This window comes from Astyanax mexicanus, chromosome 11 (assembly GCF_023375975.1).
Source record: "Astyanax mexicanus isolate ESR-SI-001 chromosome 11, AstMex3_surface, whole genome shotgun sequence".
NCBI classification, from domain to species: domain Eukaryota; kingdom Metazoa; phylum Chordata; class Actinopteri; order Characiformes; family Acestrorhamphidae; genus Astyanax; species Astyanax mexicanus.
In genome coordinates this window covers 10,906,660-10,926,544 of record NC_064418.1, presented here as the reverse complement: position 1 = coordinate 10,926,544, position 19,885 = coordinate 10,906,660, and the positions used below count along the sequence as shown (strand labels likewise).

At 37.9% G+C, this 19,885-nt stretch overlaps 2 protein-coding genes across 2 annotated transcripts in view; one reads left to right on the top strand and one right to left on the bottom strand.

Annotated features, from left to right (window-relative positions):
• The window catches only part of armc8 (armadillo repeat containing 8), a 318,657-nt gene that overhangs the window by 196,088 nt on the left and 102,684 nt on the right, over positions 1–19,885 (bottom strand). The gene's annotated exons all lie outside the window — the stretch shown is intronic.
• Positions 1–19,885, top strand: part of kcnh3 (potassium voltage-gated channel, subfamily H (eag-related), member 3) — a 220,959-nt gene that overhangs the window by 134,169 nt on the left and 66,905 nt on the right. Inside the window, exons 2-3 of the mRNA XM_022680490.2 lie at positions 8,470–8,703; positions 16,284–16,418. Coding sequence (XP_022536211.2) covers positions 8,470–8,703; positions 16,284–16,418 — 369 coding nt within the window. The remainder of the gene's footprint in view (positions 1–8,469; positions 8,704–16,283; positions 16,419–19,885) is intronic.

The window sequence follows — 19,885 nt, the reverse complement described above, 5'->3', positions numbered from 1 at the left end:
ATGCTATTTGTTAATAGTGGGAATTGCAGCACTATTTGTCGATGTTGGGGATTGCAACAATATTTGTTGACAGTGGGGATTGTGATGCTAATGGTTGATGGTAGGGATTGCGATGCTATTTGTTCACAGTGAAGATTGCAATGCTATTTTTTGATGGTTGGAATTGCGATGCTATTTGTTGATGCTGGGGATTGCGATGCTATTTGTCAATAATTTCAATATACAGTGTAGAAAATGAATTAAACACATTGAATGAGAAGGTGTTTTTCAGACTTTTGAACTTTTACTGACTAAGAAAAATCAGATATAAAGTTCACTTACCACAGGTTATACAAGTAAATATAATATTTAGACAACAATATGGTAGACTAAAGTATTATACAAGTGTATCTTATAATATTACTCCAGTTTATTTTTATAAGACTATAACATTTTCTTTGCTATATTGAAGAAGGGACAACGAGTCATATCAAATGCTATTATGAATATTTTAAACCTTTAGTATTTACTGACACTGTTAATGAACGTCACATTACACACAATACACAGCACCTTTCTGCTCATTAGCTGTAATGAACTGTTGCTGATGTCACACAACAACTCTGCCTTTATGAAGAGAGAGAACAAAATACACAGAGGGAGAGAGAGATAGAGAGAGAGGGAGAGAGAGAGAGAGAGGGAGAGAGACATTAATTAGGATTCTGTTTGAAAAAAGCCTCACGGAGGTGTTGGAGCAAAGCCTTGCTGAGAGATTACAGCAAAAGCTCATCTGATTAACCACACACACACACACACACACACATACGGACAAGCCACAGCATTTTCTGTACAAGGTCTTCCCATTAGTCCTAAGGTGTAAACAATTATAATTCTGATGTGTACAGCTCCCTACCATGTAACACCATGATGTCTGGCCATTAACTTTGATATATATACGGCCACTAAGGCCCATGTTGTGGTAATTCACTTTTAAATGTTGTTTTTAAACAAAATACTTTGATGTAAAAACTGTAAAAAGTCCTCAGTCACTGGTTAGCGTCTAATGCTAATGCTGCTGCACCCATGCAGCCTTAGTGCTGGAGAAACTTCCCTGATAACTCTCCCTTATAACGCTGTACATCAGCAGAGTGGTTTTACTGCTTCTTAATACCTGGATAGTAGAATTCATACGCACCTGATTATAACATACACTGATGATTTCTGAGAAAATTCATAGATTTTTATGTGTGCCTTATAGTCCGAAAAATAAGGTAACATACTTGGTCTTGGTCTTCCTTTTCTGGGGTGCTCCTGATGAGAGCCAGTTTCATCATAATGTTTTTGATGGTCTTTGCGACTGCACTTGAGAATACTCTTAAAGTTCTATATATATATTTTAATATAAAATAAAATAAGATATTATTATATTTAATATAAGTATATTTAATAAGTGGTTAAAAATAATGATAGCATGCTTTGTTAAGATAGCTTTGTTTTTGGTTCTTGGTATAGATATTTTTAAACACAGCTAAAAATGCAATGTGATCTCAATTCATAATATAAAATAAAAATATATAAATATTTATAGCCATGCTTATAATAATTTATAAATACATTATAATGTGTAATGAGTGTGTCTACTGAGTCTAATAGACATGACATTCATAAAAAGTGGTACTTTCTATGATAATAATAATAATAATAATAATAATAATAATAATAATAATAATAATAATAATTATAATAATAATAATAAACAACTCAATAAAGATTGATGCAGACAATAGTTTTTTTTTCAAATAGTTTTCAATTGCAACAAAACAGGAAGGTAATTTAGAAAAAGGTAACAGAGCTTATTTACATACAATTGCATGTATATGTGCATGTATATCTGTCTTAGAGGCACACAGTTCAGAAGACAGCCGTATGAAAGGTCAATTATGCTACATAAAGCCTCACAAGGCGTCACAAGTGGGACTCAGGGGGAGAAATAATGGTGGGATATGAGGCCTTTAATAAGCAGGGCTGCCGGGTTACTGCATTGAAGTCCCAGCTGTGTAAACGCCAGGAAAACAGATTGTATTACATGCAAGTTCAGCTCATGGAGTATTCATCCCTTTAAAAAGCACTGTAAACCCAAGTCAGGGTTCACACACAGAGCTGTAGCTACATGCTAAGGTTCAGTTGGTAATTGGGGCGAATTGGGATTATTCTAACTGCTGTGATGAGGGCAGAAAGAAATGAAAGACTTGTGCTCATAAATTAGAAATGAAATATAAATGCTAGTCAAAGTGTACGTGCCTTCCTGGTCATTTTAATGTGCTGGATGTTAATCTACAAAGATTTCTGTCCTGAAAACTGTTTCTTTTGGTAATTAAAGCACTTCCGTTTATTTACAGTAAGCCTAGATTTCCAATATTTTGTCAAAGGGTGAGTTTTTAGTGATTTTTCTCCAACACTAAGGCTGGGTGCTGCAGCATTAGCATTTGTCGCTAACTGCAGTGCTAACTCTTTCACCGTACAAAGGCTTTCAAGTATATTGAAGTGAGGAACCTTGAAAGTATCAGTAAGTCAGGGTGCTATCAGCTAGCGGTTCATCCCACGTAGCTTGTTTTAACATGGTAAATTAGCAGACTACAGTCCAATATACTCGCCTCTGAACAGAAAAAGAAAAATGCTGCTGCACCCAGCTTTAGTACTGGAGAAACTTCACTAAAAACTCACCCTTATAACGCTGTACTTCAGCTGTACTGCTCCTTACATCCTGACTGGAAGAATTCATACATAAGATTCCCCAGATTATAAGGCGCACTGTCAATTTTTGGCAAAATGAAAGGATTTTAAGTGTGCCTTATAGTCTGAAAAATATGGTAAGGCCACTGGTTGCAGAACTCTATTAACAGACAATATATTTTTTATTATTATTTATTTTTTTAATTGTTTAAGCAACTGATCTCTACCCTCAGAGAATATGAATCCTACCTTACCCAACTTAACCAAGTTTTAATTTATTTCTTTTTTTTATCAAGACAATTAAGCAAAAAGCATTTATAAGAGTTAGGTTCAGTAACAGTAAATTTCAATTTGAGTCAACAATTTTGCTGAATCCCGGTCATGCAGCTTGCCCTCAGCTGCTGGAGCCCTGAGAGAGCACAACTGGCCTTGTTCTCTCTGGGTGGATAGATGGCACTCTCTCCCCACATCACTCTTAGTGAAGTTAAGTAGCACAAGGTGTTTGTGAGCTGATGTATCAGAACCGAGCTGCATTACTCTTAAACAGTTATCACGTTATACTTATAAGCTCCAAAGTCATAAATATGAACATCTGAGGCGGACTTGAAGGCAGCCTTTTATCCTGTGTGTAAACAAACCAAACAAATGGAAAACCCTTCAAATTAACAAGTTTATTAACTGACTTTGAACAAAGCAGCCATATATACTTGTAAAAAAAAAGCATTTACACTTCAGGTTTAGGCCACACCCACTTCTTGTTCAAGTTTAAGTGCACTAAAGCATTAAGCACTAAAAAGACACATATACAGATAGAGATAGCTCCTCTAAATAATTTCAGTATATAGCATGGAATGGGGATTAAACCAACCTGCTACTGTTTGCTCTTCGAGTCTTTAGATTTACTGGGAGCTGCCCTAAGGTACTCACGCAGAACCACACAAAGAACACGCCTAGACTCATGTTCTCATTGTTCAGTGTTCAGCACGACTGTGTGCAGCTTAACTCAGGCTTTTGTGAAAGAGTTTTATTTCATTTATTTAGTAAAAGTGAAACTGCATGTACATGTGTATGTGCATGTGTATGTGTATGTATGTGTGTGTGTGTGTGTGTGCGTTTGTGCGTGCTGTAAGAAAGAGCATGTTTCTCAGCCTTTGCTCCTCTGTCAGCAGTGAAAAAACAAGAATCCTCATTAAAAAGAGAGATTTAATGAGGAATTTGAATGTTTTTGTAGCTGCATTTTAAGCAGAATCAAAAGCTTTCGGTATCATGTAGAGATATGTTAATGAGTGTACAGTCTTCTATTTTTTAACTGTGTCATATGCTGGTTGATAGGTGGCTGAAAAAAGTTTTATTTTCCAAATTCTTTAAGATAATTCAGATATTTTTTCTGTTTTTTCATACTGTCTAGACCCTGTTCACATAGGGATACACCAGAGGTTTTCCATACATTGGGCCTCATTTATTAAACATCTGGGACTAAAAGTACTGATCTGAGATCAGCTCTTATTTTCTGTCAAATAGAATTGAGTAAAGCATAACTGACCCTGAATCAGTATTTAAACTCCAAGAAGTTTGATAATATGGGACATTGGGCCCTATTTTAGTGAGATTTAGAGCATGTCAGTGTGCCTCTGCTATCGTAACAACAGGAAAAGTATGTTTTTTTGCATTGCTATTTCAGGGGCACATGTATCTAGACGTGACCAACTCTTCTCAGCAGAGGAAACTAAACTGCTTGTTCCCGCTCGTTTTTTCTGTTTATTGTTGATGTAATATAGTTGATACCAACAGGCATGCACTATGGGTTTGTGCACTGCTGCATGTCCATGTGTGTGTGTAACAAGCAGGGGTGTACTTGTGAGGAACACATTAGGGATCATGTCGGAACTTCAAAGTGTTAAACAAACCAAAATACTCTGTGAAGCATTTAGGTGCTCTTATCTGGGGTGCTGTTAACTTACGGTTTCTGAGGCTGGTAACTCTGATAAACTTATCCTGTGCAGCAGAAGTAACTCTTGGTCTTCTTTTTCTGGGGTGGTCCTGATGAGAGCCAGTTTCATCATAATGTTTTTGATGGTCTTTGCAACTGCATTTTAAAGTTCTTGACATTTTTGGGATTGACTCATTTTTTTAAGTATTTTTTTTCTTTACATAGTTGAGCACTTCTTTTCATAATACGGATTGACTGTATACCAACTCTACCTCTTTTCAACTTTACAACTGATGCTCTCTTAAACACATTAAGAGGACAAGAGGTTTAAGTAATTAACTCTTGACGAGTTCAGCACAGCTGTTAACTGAAAACCATTCCAGGTGACTCATAAAACTGATTGAGAAAATGTTAAGATGTGTAAAGCTGTCATCTAAGCAAGTGCTACTTTGAATAATATAAAATATAAAAACGTGAATAATTCCATCTGTTTTCTTCATAGTTTGGATGATTTTAGTATTAATCTATAATACAGAACATGTTAAAATAATGAAGAAAACTTCTGACTGATACTGTATGGTGTATGTCTTCACTTCCTCCCTTTTTCATTACCAAACTCTTTGTTCATATTCGATCAGCCTGTTCTCACACTCGATGTCATTAAACCAGCAGTGTCTTGATTAAATTGAAACGGTGGGCAACCATGGGGCTTTATCACTCAATACATCAATATTCCTCCATGACTAAAACAATACATTTCAAAATAGATCACTATCTCTTTCTCTCTCTCTCTCACTCTCTCTCTCTCTCTCTCTCTCTCTTTCTCTCTCTCTCCCATCCCTTTTCATTTATCCTTTTTTGTCTTCATTTTATTTGTAACACTTCAAGTTCATAATGCATTATGAATGCATTTAGATTGTTAGAATGCAGTGTATGACGTACATAATACCTTGTAATAATTGTGATATAAGCTTGTATAATAACTTATATGTACTAACAGCGACACCTGAATCCTGGGTTTTTAAAGAGACATGCTGTACATGTACTTTATACTGTATGAATGTGCTACTAGTGCATCACAAAAAATAGACTATATTTGAAAAGTTACGTTATTTCAGTAATTCAGTTCAAAATGTAAACCTCATATATTATATAGATGTATTACACACAGAGTGATCTATTTTTAATCTTTTATTTCTTTTATTGTTAATGATTATGGCTTACAGCCAATGAAAACCCAAAAATCAATGGGTAAGACCAATATTATATAAGACTAATTGGTACTTTTGGCAGTGTGGGCAGTGTGTCAAGTCCTGCTGGAAAATGAAATCCGCATCTCCATAAAAGTTGTCAGCAGAGGGAGGCATGAAGTGCTGTAAGATTTTCCAGAAAAACACTGCACTGACTTTAGACTTGATAATAAAACACAGTGGATCAACACCAGCAGATGACATGACTCTCCAAACCATCACTGATCATCAGTAAATTTTACATTTCATTTAGAAATCAAGGGATCAGAGTCTGGAGGAAGAGTGGAGAGACACACAGTTCAAGCTGCTTGAGGTTTAGTGTGAAGTTTCCACCAATCAGTGATGGTTTGGAGAGACATGTCATCTGCTGGTGTTGATCCACAGTGTTATATCAAGTCTAAAGTCAGTGCAGTGTTTTCCCACAAAATCTTACAGCACTTCATGCTGCTTCCCTCTGCTTCTGACAGCCTTTATGGAGATGTGGATTTCATTTTCCAGCAGGACTTGGCACACTGCCCACACTGCCTAAAAGCCAAAAGTACCAATTGGTCTTTTATAATGTTATGATTTTCTGAGACACTGATTTTGGGGGTTTCATTGGCTGTAAGCCATAATCATCAACTATAAAAGAAATAAACGCTTAAAATAGATCACTCTGTGTGAAATACAGCTATATAATATTTAAGTTTCATATTTTGAACTGAATTACTGAAATAAAGTAACTTTTCAATGATATTCAGATTTTTTTGGAAAGGTTTGTTTGTTTGTTTAAGTTTTTTTTTTAAGTTATAGGACACGCTTATAGCTGTTAAAAGGTATTTTGTATGCCATGTAATGCATTATAATGCATTATGAATACAGGATTCCTAAAAAGTGTACACATTCTTTCTCTCTTTCTCTCTTTCTTTCTTTCTCTCTCTCTCTCTCTCTCATTTCCTAGTCCCCTCTTTTCTTCCTCTCTCTCTCTGTGCATGCCCTCAGCATACCTGTGCAGAAGCTGCAGTCCATGTTTCTGTTGTTTTGTATTGTTTACTTGTTTAATGCTGGTTGTGAATCTGCAGCTACAGTCGCTCCTGACTCGTCCACGGCTTTTGTTCCTCTCTCTCTGCGGCTGTTCCTCATTCACACTCCAGCAGCACTGCTGGGATTTCATTTGGCCTGTAGAGGAGCTTCCCGTGCTGCATTTTCAAGGCTCTGGAGGAGCTTTTGTGCAGCCTGTACCTTTTGAAAGTTTTCATATTTTTTCTTGTGTAACAAATTCTAGTTTTATTCTAGCACATCTAGTACATATCTAGTGCATATAGAAAGTACCTACTGTGTCTTACTGGACTTCTTAGAGGTCTACAGATAACATTTGTGTAGGTTTAAATTCACACCAAACCATAAAACAGAGTATCCTAGCAGTCAAAAGATTGCTTATGCCTAAATTAAGTGTTTTTTCTTTGTTTCAATTTTTTCTGCATTGTAGATTAATATTAATTAAATTAATTAAGTCACCCAAACTATGATGACACATATTTGGAATTATTTAGTAAACACAAAAGCTTTGCACATCTTGGTTGTATTTTCTCAGTCAGCTTTATGAGGTAGAGTCACCTGGAATGGCTTTCAGTTAACAGCCGTGCTGAACTCTTCAAGACTTAATTACTTGAATTTTTTGTCTTTAAGTGCAGTCTCAAAATGACCATAACAAATTACATGGTGAAACTGGCCCTCATCAGGACCGCCCAAGGAAAGAAAGAATTACCAAGAATTCAAGAATTACCTCTGCCCGTTTTGGTTTTTCCGCTTGTTTTTGGACTCCCTATCTCCTTATAAGGGCGATAGTGTATTGGACCGCAACCCTGGCGACACGGGTTCGATCACGCGTAAGGAGCGGTGTGTTTGTTTTTATTTATTTATTTCCTTTTTTCTTGGGTTTACCTGCTTTGAGATCAACTGTTCTGCAATTGGGTTCAACAACCCTCTGGGCTGGAGAGCTACTAGTTTATATTACTCCATCCCATTACATTTTCTGTTTTTCAAAACAGGCTTTTTTTGTGGCCCGCCACGTAATGGCTTGGAAAACATCTGGGCCGTGTCCAAACCTAATTGTCAACCCCTGGTCTAAACTTTTGACTGGTATTATATCTCTGTTTGTATTTTTTTTGTCAGTAAGAGCTTCTTGATCAGCTCCACATCCTTTCAGACCCACAGAGTTGACTCATTTCCTCACAGTGGAAGGATGAACACAAACCCCTGTGTATGTTTTCAGATCTGAAGTAAGAGCTGGGTTTCTCCTTTCTCTCTCTCTCTATCTTTCTCTCTCTCTCTCTCTCTCTCTCTCTCTCTCTCTCTCAGAGATGAAAGCTTGAGATGCTGTTTATCTGATAGGAAGCAGGGCTGGTGGTCTACCAGATCTTGCACCATGTTATTATGGTTTCATTTGATCTGGATCTTTAAATTGTTTTGTTTTGAGCTTCAGTTTTGAAAATGTTTCTTTCCCAGTGCTGTACGTTACTTTTCTAAACATCTCCAGCATCTTCTCTTCCTGCTCTGCAGCTCTAACTCTAATGTGTTTTTTCTGTTTTCTCTCAGACAGCAACTTCGTGCTGGGGAATGCCCAGGTGCAGTCGCTGTACCCCATTGTGTACTGCTCGGACGGCTTCTGCGAGCTGACGGGATACGCCCGGGCCGAGCTGATGCAGAAGAGCTGCGCGTGTCACTTCCTGTACGGCCCGGAGACCAGCGACCGCCTCACCGCTCAAATCCAGAGCGCTCTGGACGAGAGGAGAGAGTTCAAGACTGAACTGGTCTTCTACAAGAAAGGAGGTGAGAGATAAACCACATCACCAGGATGATAACAATTCACCATGCTCCAGTGATATACATACCCCAGCAATACATCACTCTCTCTAAAACTCTCTAAAAGGCATAGGTTGGCAAAAGGCGGCCTGTGAGCCAGATGTGGCCCACAAGCATGAAATATCTGGCCCGTGAGGTTGTTTGAACTATAGTAAACGATAATGATAAAGTGATAATGGTGCGCTTTTGTTTATATTACTCCCCTGTCTCTCTGTCATGTTTCTTCCCATTCTTGGGCTCCCTATCTCCTTTTTTTTCCCCTAGCTGTGTCCCAATTCACTAGCCATGGTAGCGATAGTGTATTGGAACGCGACCCTGACGACAAAGGTTCAATCCTGCATGAGGAGCGATGTGTTTATTTACTTATTTTATCCCTTCTTCTTGGGGTTACCTGCTTTAAATTCAACAGTTCTGCAATTGGGTTCAACAACCCTCTGTATTAAAGAGCCACTAATCTGTAGCACCCTATCCTAATACACCTCATTTTACAAGGAGTATTGGAACAGATAAAATGACTGCACTCTCTACAGCAGCATTTTCACACTTACACACAGCACATTCAAACTTTTATGATCATAATAACTAAAAAAACACAGAAACACTGATAACTCTGTAACTATTAACAGTAAAAGTCGCTTCTAGAGAAAATACAGATGAACCCTTAAAAGGCTCTTGGAAACTGGAGAAAACTAATACAGGAAGAGTCAGGTCTGACCCACATAGCTTGGCTTAATACTAGACTAAGTCAAAGTTTCTAAGTCAAAGATGAGAAAGTTAAAGATTAAAAAAGAAGCTTGTCTGGACCATACAGCAAAAATAGGAGTGTCCAGATCTTTTATTCTGACTGTATTAAGACATTTAATAGCATTTAAAACAAAGCAATAACAGAATACCTTTATTTTAAACATGTTTTAGAATCTAGTTTAGTTTTTCTGATTGTATTGGATAGTGTGTACAAATGGCATATTTTATTTTGATGCTGTGTCATCCCTCTCTGTGTACCAACAGTTCTGCAGCTCTGCTGCTTTGGAAAACACATCCATTTGACCAAATTGCTTTTAGAGCTTTTCTCCGAGTCTAACTGGCTTCAGATGTACCTGTGCACGCAGTGTAGATGATGACACCTTAATACAGCCGGCTGTGTCCTCATCTCCCCTTCCCCTCCCCGTCTGTCTGAGAATAAAGCAGGGCTATTTCCCAAGCTTTTCGGACAGGCGAGGCTGCGAACAACAGCTCTGCGGTGATGCTCCGGCCTTTTCGCTGTGTGTCTTCACTTGTTACGAAGGGACAAAGAGCGAGAGCACAGCATGGACAGCCATTCACAAATTCACCCACCAGCAGCTAGCGAACATAGCGCTCAGCTAACGGCTACGTAATCCCAGAACGTGTGTGTGAATATGGACACGTCATCAGGTTTTTTGGTTGCATGTTTGTATTATTTGATGGTAAAATGTAGAATTAAAGTCATTGCTAAGAGGAGAAAATGAAAAGTAGCTTGTTTGGGCCATACAGCAAAAATAGGGGTGTCCAAATCTGTTCTTCTGACTGTAATCAGACATTTAAAAACATTTAATCTAAATAAAACAAAGCAATAATAGAATATCTTTATTTTATAGGAAATAGTTAAACATACTTACACATAAATTAATATGACAGGTTTAATGCTTGAATGATGGACAACACAATGACAGATCAGTATCTAGAACGATCTGAGGTTTGACAGTATAAATGAGTGTGGAATTAAAGTTTCGCAAATTTTAAACTCACTGTTGCCATTTCTATGTATGTGTTTTTATATAATTATTAACTACTTAATAGAGGGTTTTGAAGTATTTGCAACCTAATTATTAACTATTAGTAAACTCCTTTATAAACCATTCATAAACCTTTATAAAGGTATTCTTATTTTAAAGCTCCACTAGGTAGGATTGAGGATTATTTTGTGCTCGTGGGCTCCCCCTACAGTTGTAGAGTGTAATAAATGTTTCAGGCGGATTAGTTTTTCTTTCTTGTTTTCTGGCTTTCACAGACATATTCCGTCTCTTTCCAGCTTCTGCCAGAGTGTCTGTATGTTAGTTTGTAAAGAATGAACCAGTAGTCCTTATAGAACTGTTAGAACCAAAGGTCGGAAAGCAGGTCGCAGTTCTCGCGAGCGTTGGTCGCGGCCGCCTTGGAAAACTTGGTCTGGTTTGAGCTCAGAGGAGCTCCGGCACAGACACGAGAGCACCGCTATTCCTCCTATTACACCTCAATGCAACGCTGCAGTGAGTTTCAAGCTGTAATTTTACTTCTTTAAAAAGAAAAAAAAAATCAAGGAAATCCTACCCAGTGGGGCTTTAAAGTGGTACCCTAAGAAGTTTGAAGGTCCAGACCAAACAACATAGGTGTGAAAGCACCAGCAAATGTGTAGCTCTTGTATTTTACACATTATTTAAACAACGCTCTATTTAGACTGTGCTTTGAATGATTTTCTTTCCGATTTCCTCCAATATAAATATAACTGAAAAGCTATCTCTGCACTACCTGCATTTAGAGCCGAAAAGAAGCGAGAAGAAAAGTGTTTTTTTTTTACAATTCATTCATTTAGAGATAATGCAGTCCTCATTCAGCGCTTGTGCTCGGATTCGTTTAGGTATATTTAAGCCAAGCGGGGAGTCTAGAGAGATAATAGGCAATCTGAATGCACCATCCAATGTGGATTGGTTAAATGTCTGAGTAAGAACTTTAATCAGTCTTCAGATATTGGTCCTGAAGGACATTCTGTTCAAATCCAAGTAAAAGTAGCCCAATACAAGACACTCCCACATTTATGATTATTTAAAATGTGTGAGGAGCTTGTCTGATTTAAACCTTTAAAGACATTGGCTTTGTTTGGTCTTGATTGCTAAAGTGAGTGGATCACCCTGGCCAGATTTAAAGAGATCTCTGAGGCCTTCAGAAAAAAGGTCAGTATGTTTTCTAGGTGAAAGATATGAGCTCTACAGGTCTAGGATGGTAACATTAGCTGAGCTAACTTGTGAGCCTTGTGACTCACATGAGACTTGAGTAGCACTGCTGAGGTAATTGCATAATTAGAATGGCACTGCTGAGGTAAATTCGTTATTAGAAATGCACTGATGTAAATGTTTTTTTATGTTAAGAAAGACAAAATATGTTATGCTATGCAATTTATTCAATGGTCAAATGTGTCAAATTGAATACAAACCTGCAAAGAAACATGTTAAGTATTTGGTATTCAGCTTTTAGGCAAATATGGGGAAAAAAAAAACATTTAAAGTTTAAAACAAATGGACATAAATATTCTTTACCAATTTAAAGATACATACACACAGTTAAAAAATTAATACATATTAATGATATTTATTTATATTTAAAAAGTGTTTTTTTTGCATTAGGTAAAACAACTGGACAGGTTAAATAAATGTCTTTGCTGAAATAACACACACACAGTATTTATTTATTGTTAAATAAAACATATTGGCAAAAATTGTCAGGTATGCAGCAGGGAGACACAGAAGCGGATGCAAAAGCGAGTTATTTATTTAAAAAAATAAGAGAAACAATACAGAACATTGGAAATTGAACACAATAAAACAGAAAACAAAGAACTAGCAATCTGAACTGACGAGAAAACTCACAAGAACGGACAACTGCCCACTGATACAAAGGGGCTATGAATACACATGGAGGGAACAGGAAACAGGAAACACGTGGGGACAGGTAACAAGGGGGTGGAGCTACAAATGACAAGGGTGGAGACAAGGAGAACACAGAGAGCCATGTACAAGAAAGCACATGAGTTAAAAATACTGCTTGAGGCAAGGTGAATTTAGCTTGACCTTTTGAAATAAAATACATGTATTTATATTTTACATTTACATTTAATTAACAAAGTACCAGTTCATCTGCAATACAATGTGCAGAGCTGTATATTTCAAGGATGTGCTTAATGTTACTTAAACACCAACAACTTTTGTGTAATAAATAAATAAATAAAGTGGAGACATGTAGATGTGAAATATGAAATATGGCCCATGTCTGAGAAGTTCTGGAGAGCTGTTTTAAAAAGATGTCCTCACTCATAACCCTCTTACTACACACTCTGTACTGCTCTCTGCTTGATTCCACACTCACCCTGTCTCTCTCAGGTCTGTAGGGGTCTGAGTGTAAAGGGAATAGTAGATCACAGCAGCTCCACAGCAATACACACCTATTCTACTGCACAGCTGCTGCACTGCATTACCCTCCCGTCACTCACAACACACTTACACAAGCTCCACCTGTCAATCATCTCCTGAACACTGAAATCATCACATATTCATTTACATTATATACACTCTATACACACTGGCCACTTTATTAGAAACACCTAGTTTATACTTTCACTCACTGGCCACTTTAATAGAAACACCCAGTTTATACCTTCACTCACTGGCCACTTTATTAGAAACACCTATAGTTTAGAAACACCCAGTTTATACCTTTACTCACTGGCCACTTTATTAGAAACACCTATAGTTTAGAGACACACTAGTTTATACCTTCACTCACTGGCCACTTTATTAGAAACACCTATAGTTTAGAAACACACTAGTTTATACCTTTACTCACTGGCCACTTTATTAGAAACACCTATAGTTTAGAGACACACTAGTTTATACCTTCACTCACTGGCCACTTTATTAGAAACACCTATAGTTTAGAAACACACTAGTTTATACTTTCACTCACTGGCCACTTTAATAGAAACACCCAGTTTATACCTTCACTCACTGGCCACTTTATTAGAAACACCTACAGTTTAGAAACACACTAGCTTATACCTTCACTCACTGGCCACTTTATTAGAAACACCTATAGTTTAGAAACACACTAGTTTATACTTTCACTCACTGGCCACTTTATTAGAAACACCTAGTTTATACTTTTACTCACTGGCCACTTTATTAGAAACACCTAGTTTATACTTTTACTCACTGGCCACTTTATTAGAAACACCTAGTTTATACTTTTACTCACTGGCCACTTTATTAGAAACACCTAGTTTATACTTTTACTCACTGGCCACTTTATTAGAAACACCTAGTTTATACTTTTACTCACTGGCCCATATATTACAATTAATAAAGTGGCCACTGAGTGGGAGCAGAGTAAAGTATGTGTTTCTAATAAAGTGGCCAGTAAATGAGTGCACAAGGTGGTAGGTGTTTCTAATAAATTGGCCAGTGAGTGGAAGTATAAATGTGCTGTTTCTGTGGCCAGTTAATACAAGTGAGTGGAAGCACAAGATGGTGTTTCTAGGGAGTGAATATAGATGAGGCTTTATTGACCTATTCTGGTGTGATTTTGTGTGTGTATGTGTGTGTGTCTGCGTGTGTATGTGTGTGTGTGTGTGTGTGTGTGTGTGTCTAACACACTGTGGGTTAAATCACTATTTAAAAGAGCAGCAAGTCTTTGTCATTTAAAAATCAAATTGTTCTGTTTTCTACAGAAGCTATTCAATTTAATTAGAAATGAATTTCATGGTTTATGTCAATTGCATTGGCGGAACGCTCCATTTGACAAATTATAGCATTTTTTTCAAGACAAAGCTGTTTTTCTCTCATTTTGATGCCTAAATGCAGCATTGAGAATTGCATAAAAAACAAGTTGTTTGGTACACACACACAGATGCACATCATGCACACACACACATACTCACAAACGCTTTCATTTAGCTCCAGCGATTTTCCTCCTGAATTCCTCCTTCGCTGTAGGAGCGTCTCTACTCGACCCGCTTTTACAACCACTTCTGTGCCACTTCACGAGCTTCTGAAGAGCTCTTTAAAACTCACTCAATTAGAAATAATGCTGTCCTGATGACTCTTGATGTTATAAAGAAGGGATGCGCTCCTATTCATCTCTATTTGTCTGCGCACTTTTCATTTCTCTCTCTCTCTGTCTGACTGCTTCTAAATATCCGTAAACCACTGGACGCTGGCAGGAATAAAATCCAATGGACAACTTGCATCTCCATTTTTTTTTCCCATTTTCTCCCCAATTTACACGGCCAATTACCCAAGCCACTCATTAGGACTCTCATTATCACTAGTAATGCCAGGAGGGTGAAGACTAACACATGCTTCCTCTGATACATGTGAAGTCAGCTACTGCTTCTTTTCGAGCTGCTGCTGATGCAGCATTGCCGAGCAGCATCACAGCGCACTTGGAGGAAAGCGCAGCGACTCAATTCCGATACATCAGCTCACAGACATCACCCTAGGAGTGATGTGGGGAGAGAGTGCCATCTACCCACCCGGAAGGAGCAGGGCCAATTGTGCTCCCTCTGAGCGCCGGCAGCTTGATGGCAAAGCTACATGAGTCGGGGTTCGAACCTGCGACCTCCTGCTCATAGTGGCAGCGCTTTAGACCGCTGGACCACTCGGCGCCCCTTCATCTCCATTTTTAAACCATGAGGCTACTCTGTACACTGTGTACAAAAGCTAGATGAATAGACCAATAGAAATGCTCTAAAATTACTTAGAATAAACTTCTGTTTTACATTTTTTTTTTTTTATTAAGTTAAAAACATGTTTGCCTTCTGCTGTAAAGTCATTTGCTGTTCTTTTTCTAAGACATAATTCATTATTATAGGCCTCCTACAGCTGATAGCTTATCTGTATCACATACTGTTAAAAGACTAACATACAGTTGCAAGAAAAAGTATGTGAACCCTTTGGGATTACTTGGATTTCTGCATAAATTGGTCATTACATGTGGACTGATCTTCATCTTAGCCACAAGTCACAACAATAGACAAACAATCTGCTTAAACTTACAATACACAAAAATTGTATGTTTGCATGGTTTTACTGAACACAACATGTTAACATTCACAGTGAGGCATTCAGCACTGACAACACTGTACCAGCTGTTAAACATGGTGGCAGTAGCATCATGCTTTGACGTGGTACACTGGTGCACTGAGCATAATCTAAAATCTACAGCATAATCTAAAATCAATCAGCATAGTGCAACAAGAGAGACATAACCATAACTAAATACAGTCTTAGCTGTGCATTATGTATGTTTTTTTTTACCCTATATGTATTATTGTGACCATGTTCTGACCATATATTATATATCTATAATAAAGTTGTAATAGCATTAATGTCCAGATTAAAACTATAAAATATATGATCATTATTATTTAGAAGGCCTGTAAAACAGACCACTTTCCTACAAAAATAATAGTTTATAATGTAGTTATGTTATTTATAATGATAATGATAACCTAAAGTTATGTAATTGTGTTATTGAGAATGATAATGATAACCTAAAGTTATGTAATTATGTTATTTATAATGATAATGATAACCTAAAGTAATTATGTTATTTATAATGATAATGATAACCTAAAGTTATGTAATTATGTTATTTATAATGATAATGATAACCTAAAGTTATGTAATTGTGTTATTGATAATGAAAATGATAACCTAAAGTTATGTAATTATGTTATTTATATTGATAATGATAACCTAAAGTTATGTAATTATGTTTGGCAGGAACTCAGTTCTGGTGTCTGCTGGACATTGTGCCCATCAAGAACGAGAAGGGAGAGGTGGTGCTGTTTCTGGTGTCCCATAAAGACATAACAGATAATAAGAAGGACCAGGATGAGCAGCAGTGCCCCGAGACAGGTGAGTGCACACACACACACCCATTGTCTCACACACACACACACACACACACACACACATACACACACACACACACACATACAACTGTTGAGTTATCCTCATTAGGAAGTGCACACGCCTTTCATTTAAAGGAAAGAAATAGACAGAGAGTAAAAAATGACTGGAAAAGAAGTAAGAGAGAAAAAGAAAGAGAAAGAAATAATGAGCATCATTGCTTTGGACATAGTTTCTTATTATTAGCAGTAGTATTAATTGATATTAAGTTTAAGTATAAAAAATATTAGTATTAATATTATATTATATACTACTCTTGTTATTTATGTATTTGTCTTAATCTACTCTGACCTGAGAAAGATAGAGAGAGAGATAGAGAGATAGAGAGAGAGAGAGAGAGAGAGAGAGAGAGAGAGAGAGAGAGAAAGAGAGATAGAGAGAGAGAGAGAGAGAGAGAGAGAGAGAGAGAGAGAGAGAAAGAGAGATGGAGATGTAACCTTCAGCAGGTCGGGTGAACACACTGTACAGATATACACCAACCTGCTGACACCTACCTCAGGCTTCCTCTGAGTCACACAGGTGTGTGTTTTTTACCTGAGGTGCACAAACACACACACACACACTCTTTCTCTATCTAGTACACCCCCACACACACTCAAACACACACTTCCACACACACTTCCACACACACACAGTACAGAACACCTGTTCTACCTCTCCTGTGCAATTACGGAAAGCTTTATATGCTCTCTCTCTTTCTTTCTCTCTCTCTCTCTCTCTCTCTCTCTCTCACTAATGATGAGTCACTCTTTCTAGACAGGTTGTATGTAGGTCAGTGTTGCACGTGGTGATAGCTGTTACTGTAATACTGTAATTCATCTCACCCTGAACCACAAACAAACCCACAGACCACAGATAGAGAGAGATAATAAAGTCCTGAACCACGAGTCTCTGACAGGACTCATCCTGAGACTGAGGCTAGCTGATTGGCCCAAACCAACCTTCTTAAAGGGCCCAGTTTTTCCTTCATGCAATTATATAATCAGCCAATCATGTGGCAGCAGAGCAAAATGCACACAATCACGCAGACCTGGCCTGCAGTTTCAGCTAACGTTCACATCGACCATCAGAATGGGGAGGTGGGGTGGAAGGTACTGCTGATTTCCTGGGATTTTCTCAACAGCAGTTTCTAGAACAGTAATGGGAAGCAGGGGCAAGTGTCCAGATGATGCCCCCTGCTCTAACACACACTTACTAAACCTGGGAATTAATTGGTGTGTTGTGTCAAATGTGCTTGATCAGAAAAAAAGACCCTCCAGGACCAAAGCATAGCTCTTATCCAGAGTTTACCCAGAATGAGTGAAATCAAAAACCCATCCATTGGTCCTACAGATGGAAATGTTGTTGATGATCTTGTTGATGAGAGAGATCAAGAGGTCAGTGGAGAGATGATCAGACTGGTTGGAGCTGACAGAAAGGCTACAGTAACTTAGATAACCACCCTGTACAATGACAGTATCTGCAATAAACTAAAATCTACTCAGAATGCTCAACACATCCAAAATACAAGACCAAAAATTGAAGAAGACAAAGTCAGGCTCCACACTGTAAAGTCAGTTTTATGTATAATTGGATATTTTCAAACATTACTAAACTGTTATAAATTCGGTAAAACATTTGTGGGCACATATACATTCAAAAAGAGACCTTTGAGTAGAGTCAGCTAATAATAACTGAGTTTAGTCTGTTGGGACAAACTATTTGCACTTTAGATGCGTCCTCCAGTTTATGACACTCACCATCAGTGTGTAGTCATTCCCCCCGGGGCTAGCTTTGGTAAACTTGGTAGATCATATATTATGATTAACTGTCTGACCTCTAAATTTATCATTTCCAGTCTTACAGTGTGAATATTTATAAAATAAATAAATATTTAACTAAAATAGAATTCAAATGAAAAGTAAGAAGAAATCAACATATTTATTTATTTTGAACAAAATGTACTAAGTAGAATCAACTTCCCTTATAGTTGTGATAACTTTTTATGTTTTAGATGTTTTAATGTATGCTAACTTAAGTTTTCATTACCACCCGGTTTTCTCAAATTATTTAAGTAAAGAAGCCAAGAACAGAAAGCTGAGGCTGCATTGGACACATACTCATACTCACCAACACATGCTCACCATTAATTGGTGTTTTAATTCAAGTGTGCTTGATCAAGAAAAACACAAATCTATACAGGAATCCAGCCCTTCAGGACCCTCCAGGACCAAAGCATACCTCTTCTCCAGATTTCACCCAGACTGAGTGAAATCAAAAACCCATCCTTTGGTTCTGCACAGAGACTGTAAATAAGATGGACGCTGTGTCGCCATTCATATTCATTCAATGTAAATGGAGCCAAAATTTTCCTCCATGTTGGCAATCCTGAAACCCGAGTCTGCGCAGTAGAGACCAGAGGAGGGAGAAAGACTGTGGAGAGACAGCCTACTGATTTAAATAAACCCGCCCCTGAGGGCTGCCTCCACAGAGCTCACACAGTCTATGGTCCCGCCCATACAGTCATTGGTCCCACCCCAGCCGGCTAGGTGTAACCCAGACCTTTTACACACCAATAACCACACCTTTTTGAATAGAGCTGAATTACGTTTTAAAAAAACGAATTCTGTGGGGATATAAACATTTGACAATATAAGGAGAGGTTACACTAACTGCTGCATTTAAATAATGGAGGTAGAATTGCAGTATATTAGAAAAAAACGTGATTGAAAGTTGTCTGTTTTGCCATTGAAACCTATGGGGATGGGTGGGGTTACACAGCTTTCTGCAACCGAACAGCAGGGGGTGCCCAACCTGTGGTGGCTTCACTTTTAAGAGACAATGCTCTGTCCACCTATACACAGTCTATGTTCTGCAGATGGAAATGTTGTTGATGATCTTGTTGATGAGAGAGATCAAGAGGTCTGTGGAGAGATGCTCAGACTGGTTGGAGCTGACAGAAAGGCTACAGTAACTTAGACACATGCTCACCAACAGTGAACATGTGAAACATAGCCTGGTCTGATAAATCAGGATTTCTGTTGAGGAAAACCTGCCTTGTGGGAACAGTCCACACTGCTGGAGGTGGTTTAATGGGGTGGGAAAAGTTTATTAAGCACATTTTGGGCAGTTAATAACCAAAAAATGATGGCTTGAAAGCAGGGACGTGCACAGTAATCTTGAAGGGCAGTTGCTCTAACCTGAAGAAAGGGCCTCCCACAAAACAACCTGAGCCATGTTAAATGTTGACTGCAAGCTAACTGGCTGTCGGGTTTTTTTTTGCTACCTAAACGTGGCACAGTAGGTGGCTGTCAGATTATTTACGATCACTAAATGTCCTAAACTCGACGACATCAGATTTTAGAGAAGTTGATTGTGATCATGTCTTGTAATACTGTGAAGGCTAGATTTCAAGCCCACCTTCAGGGCAGTCG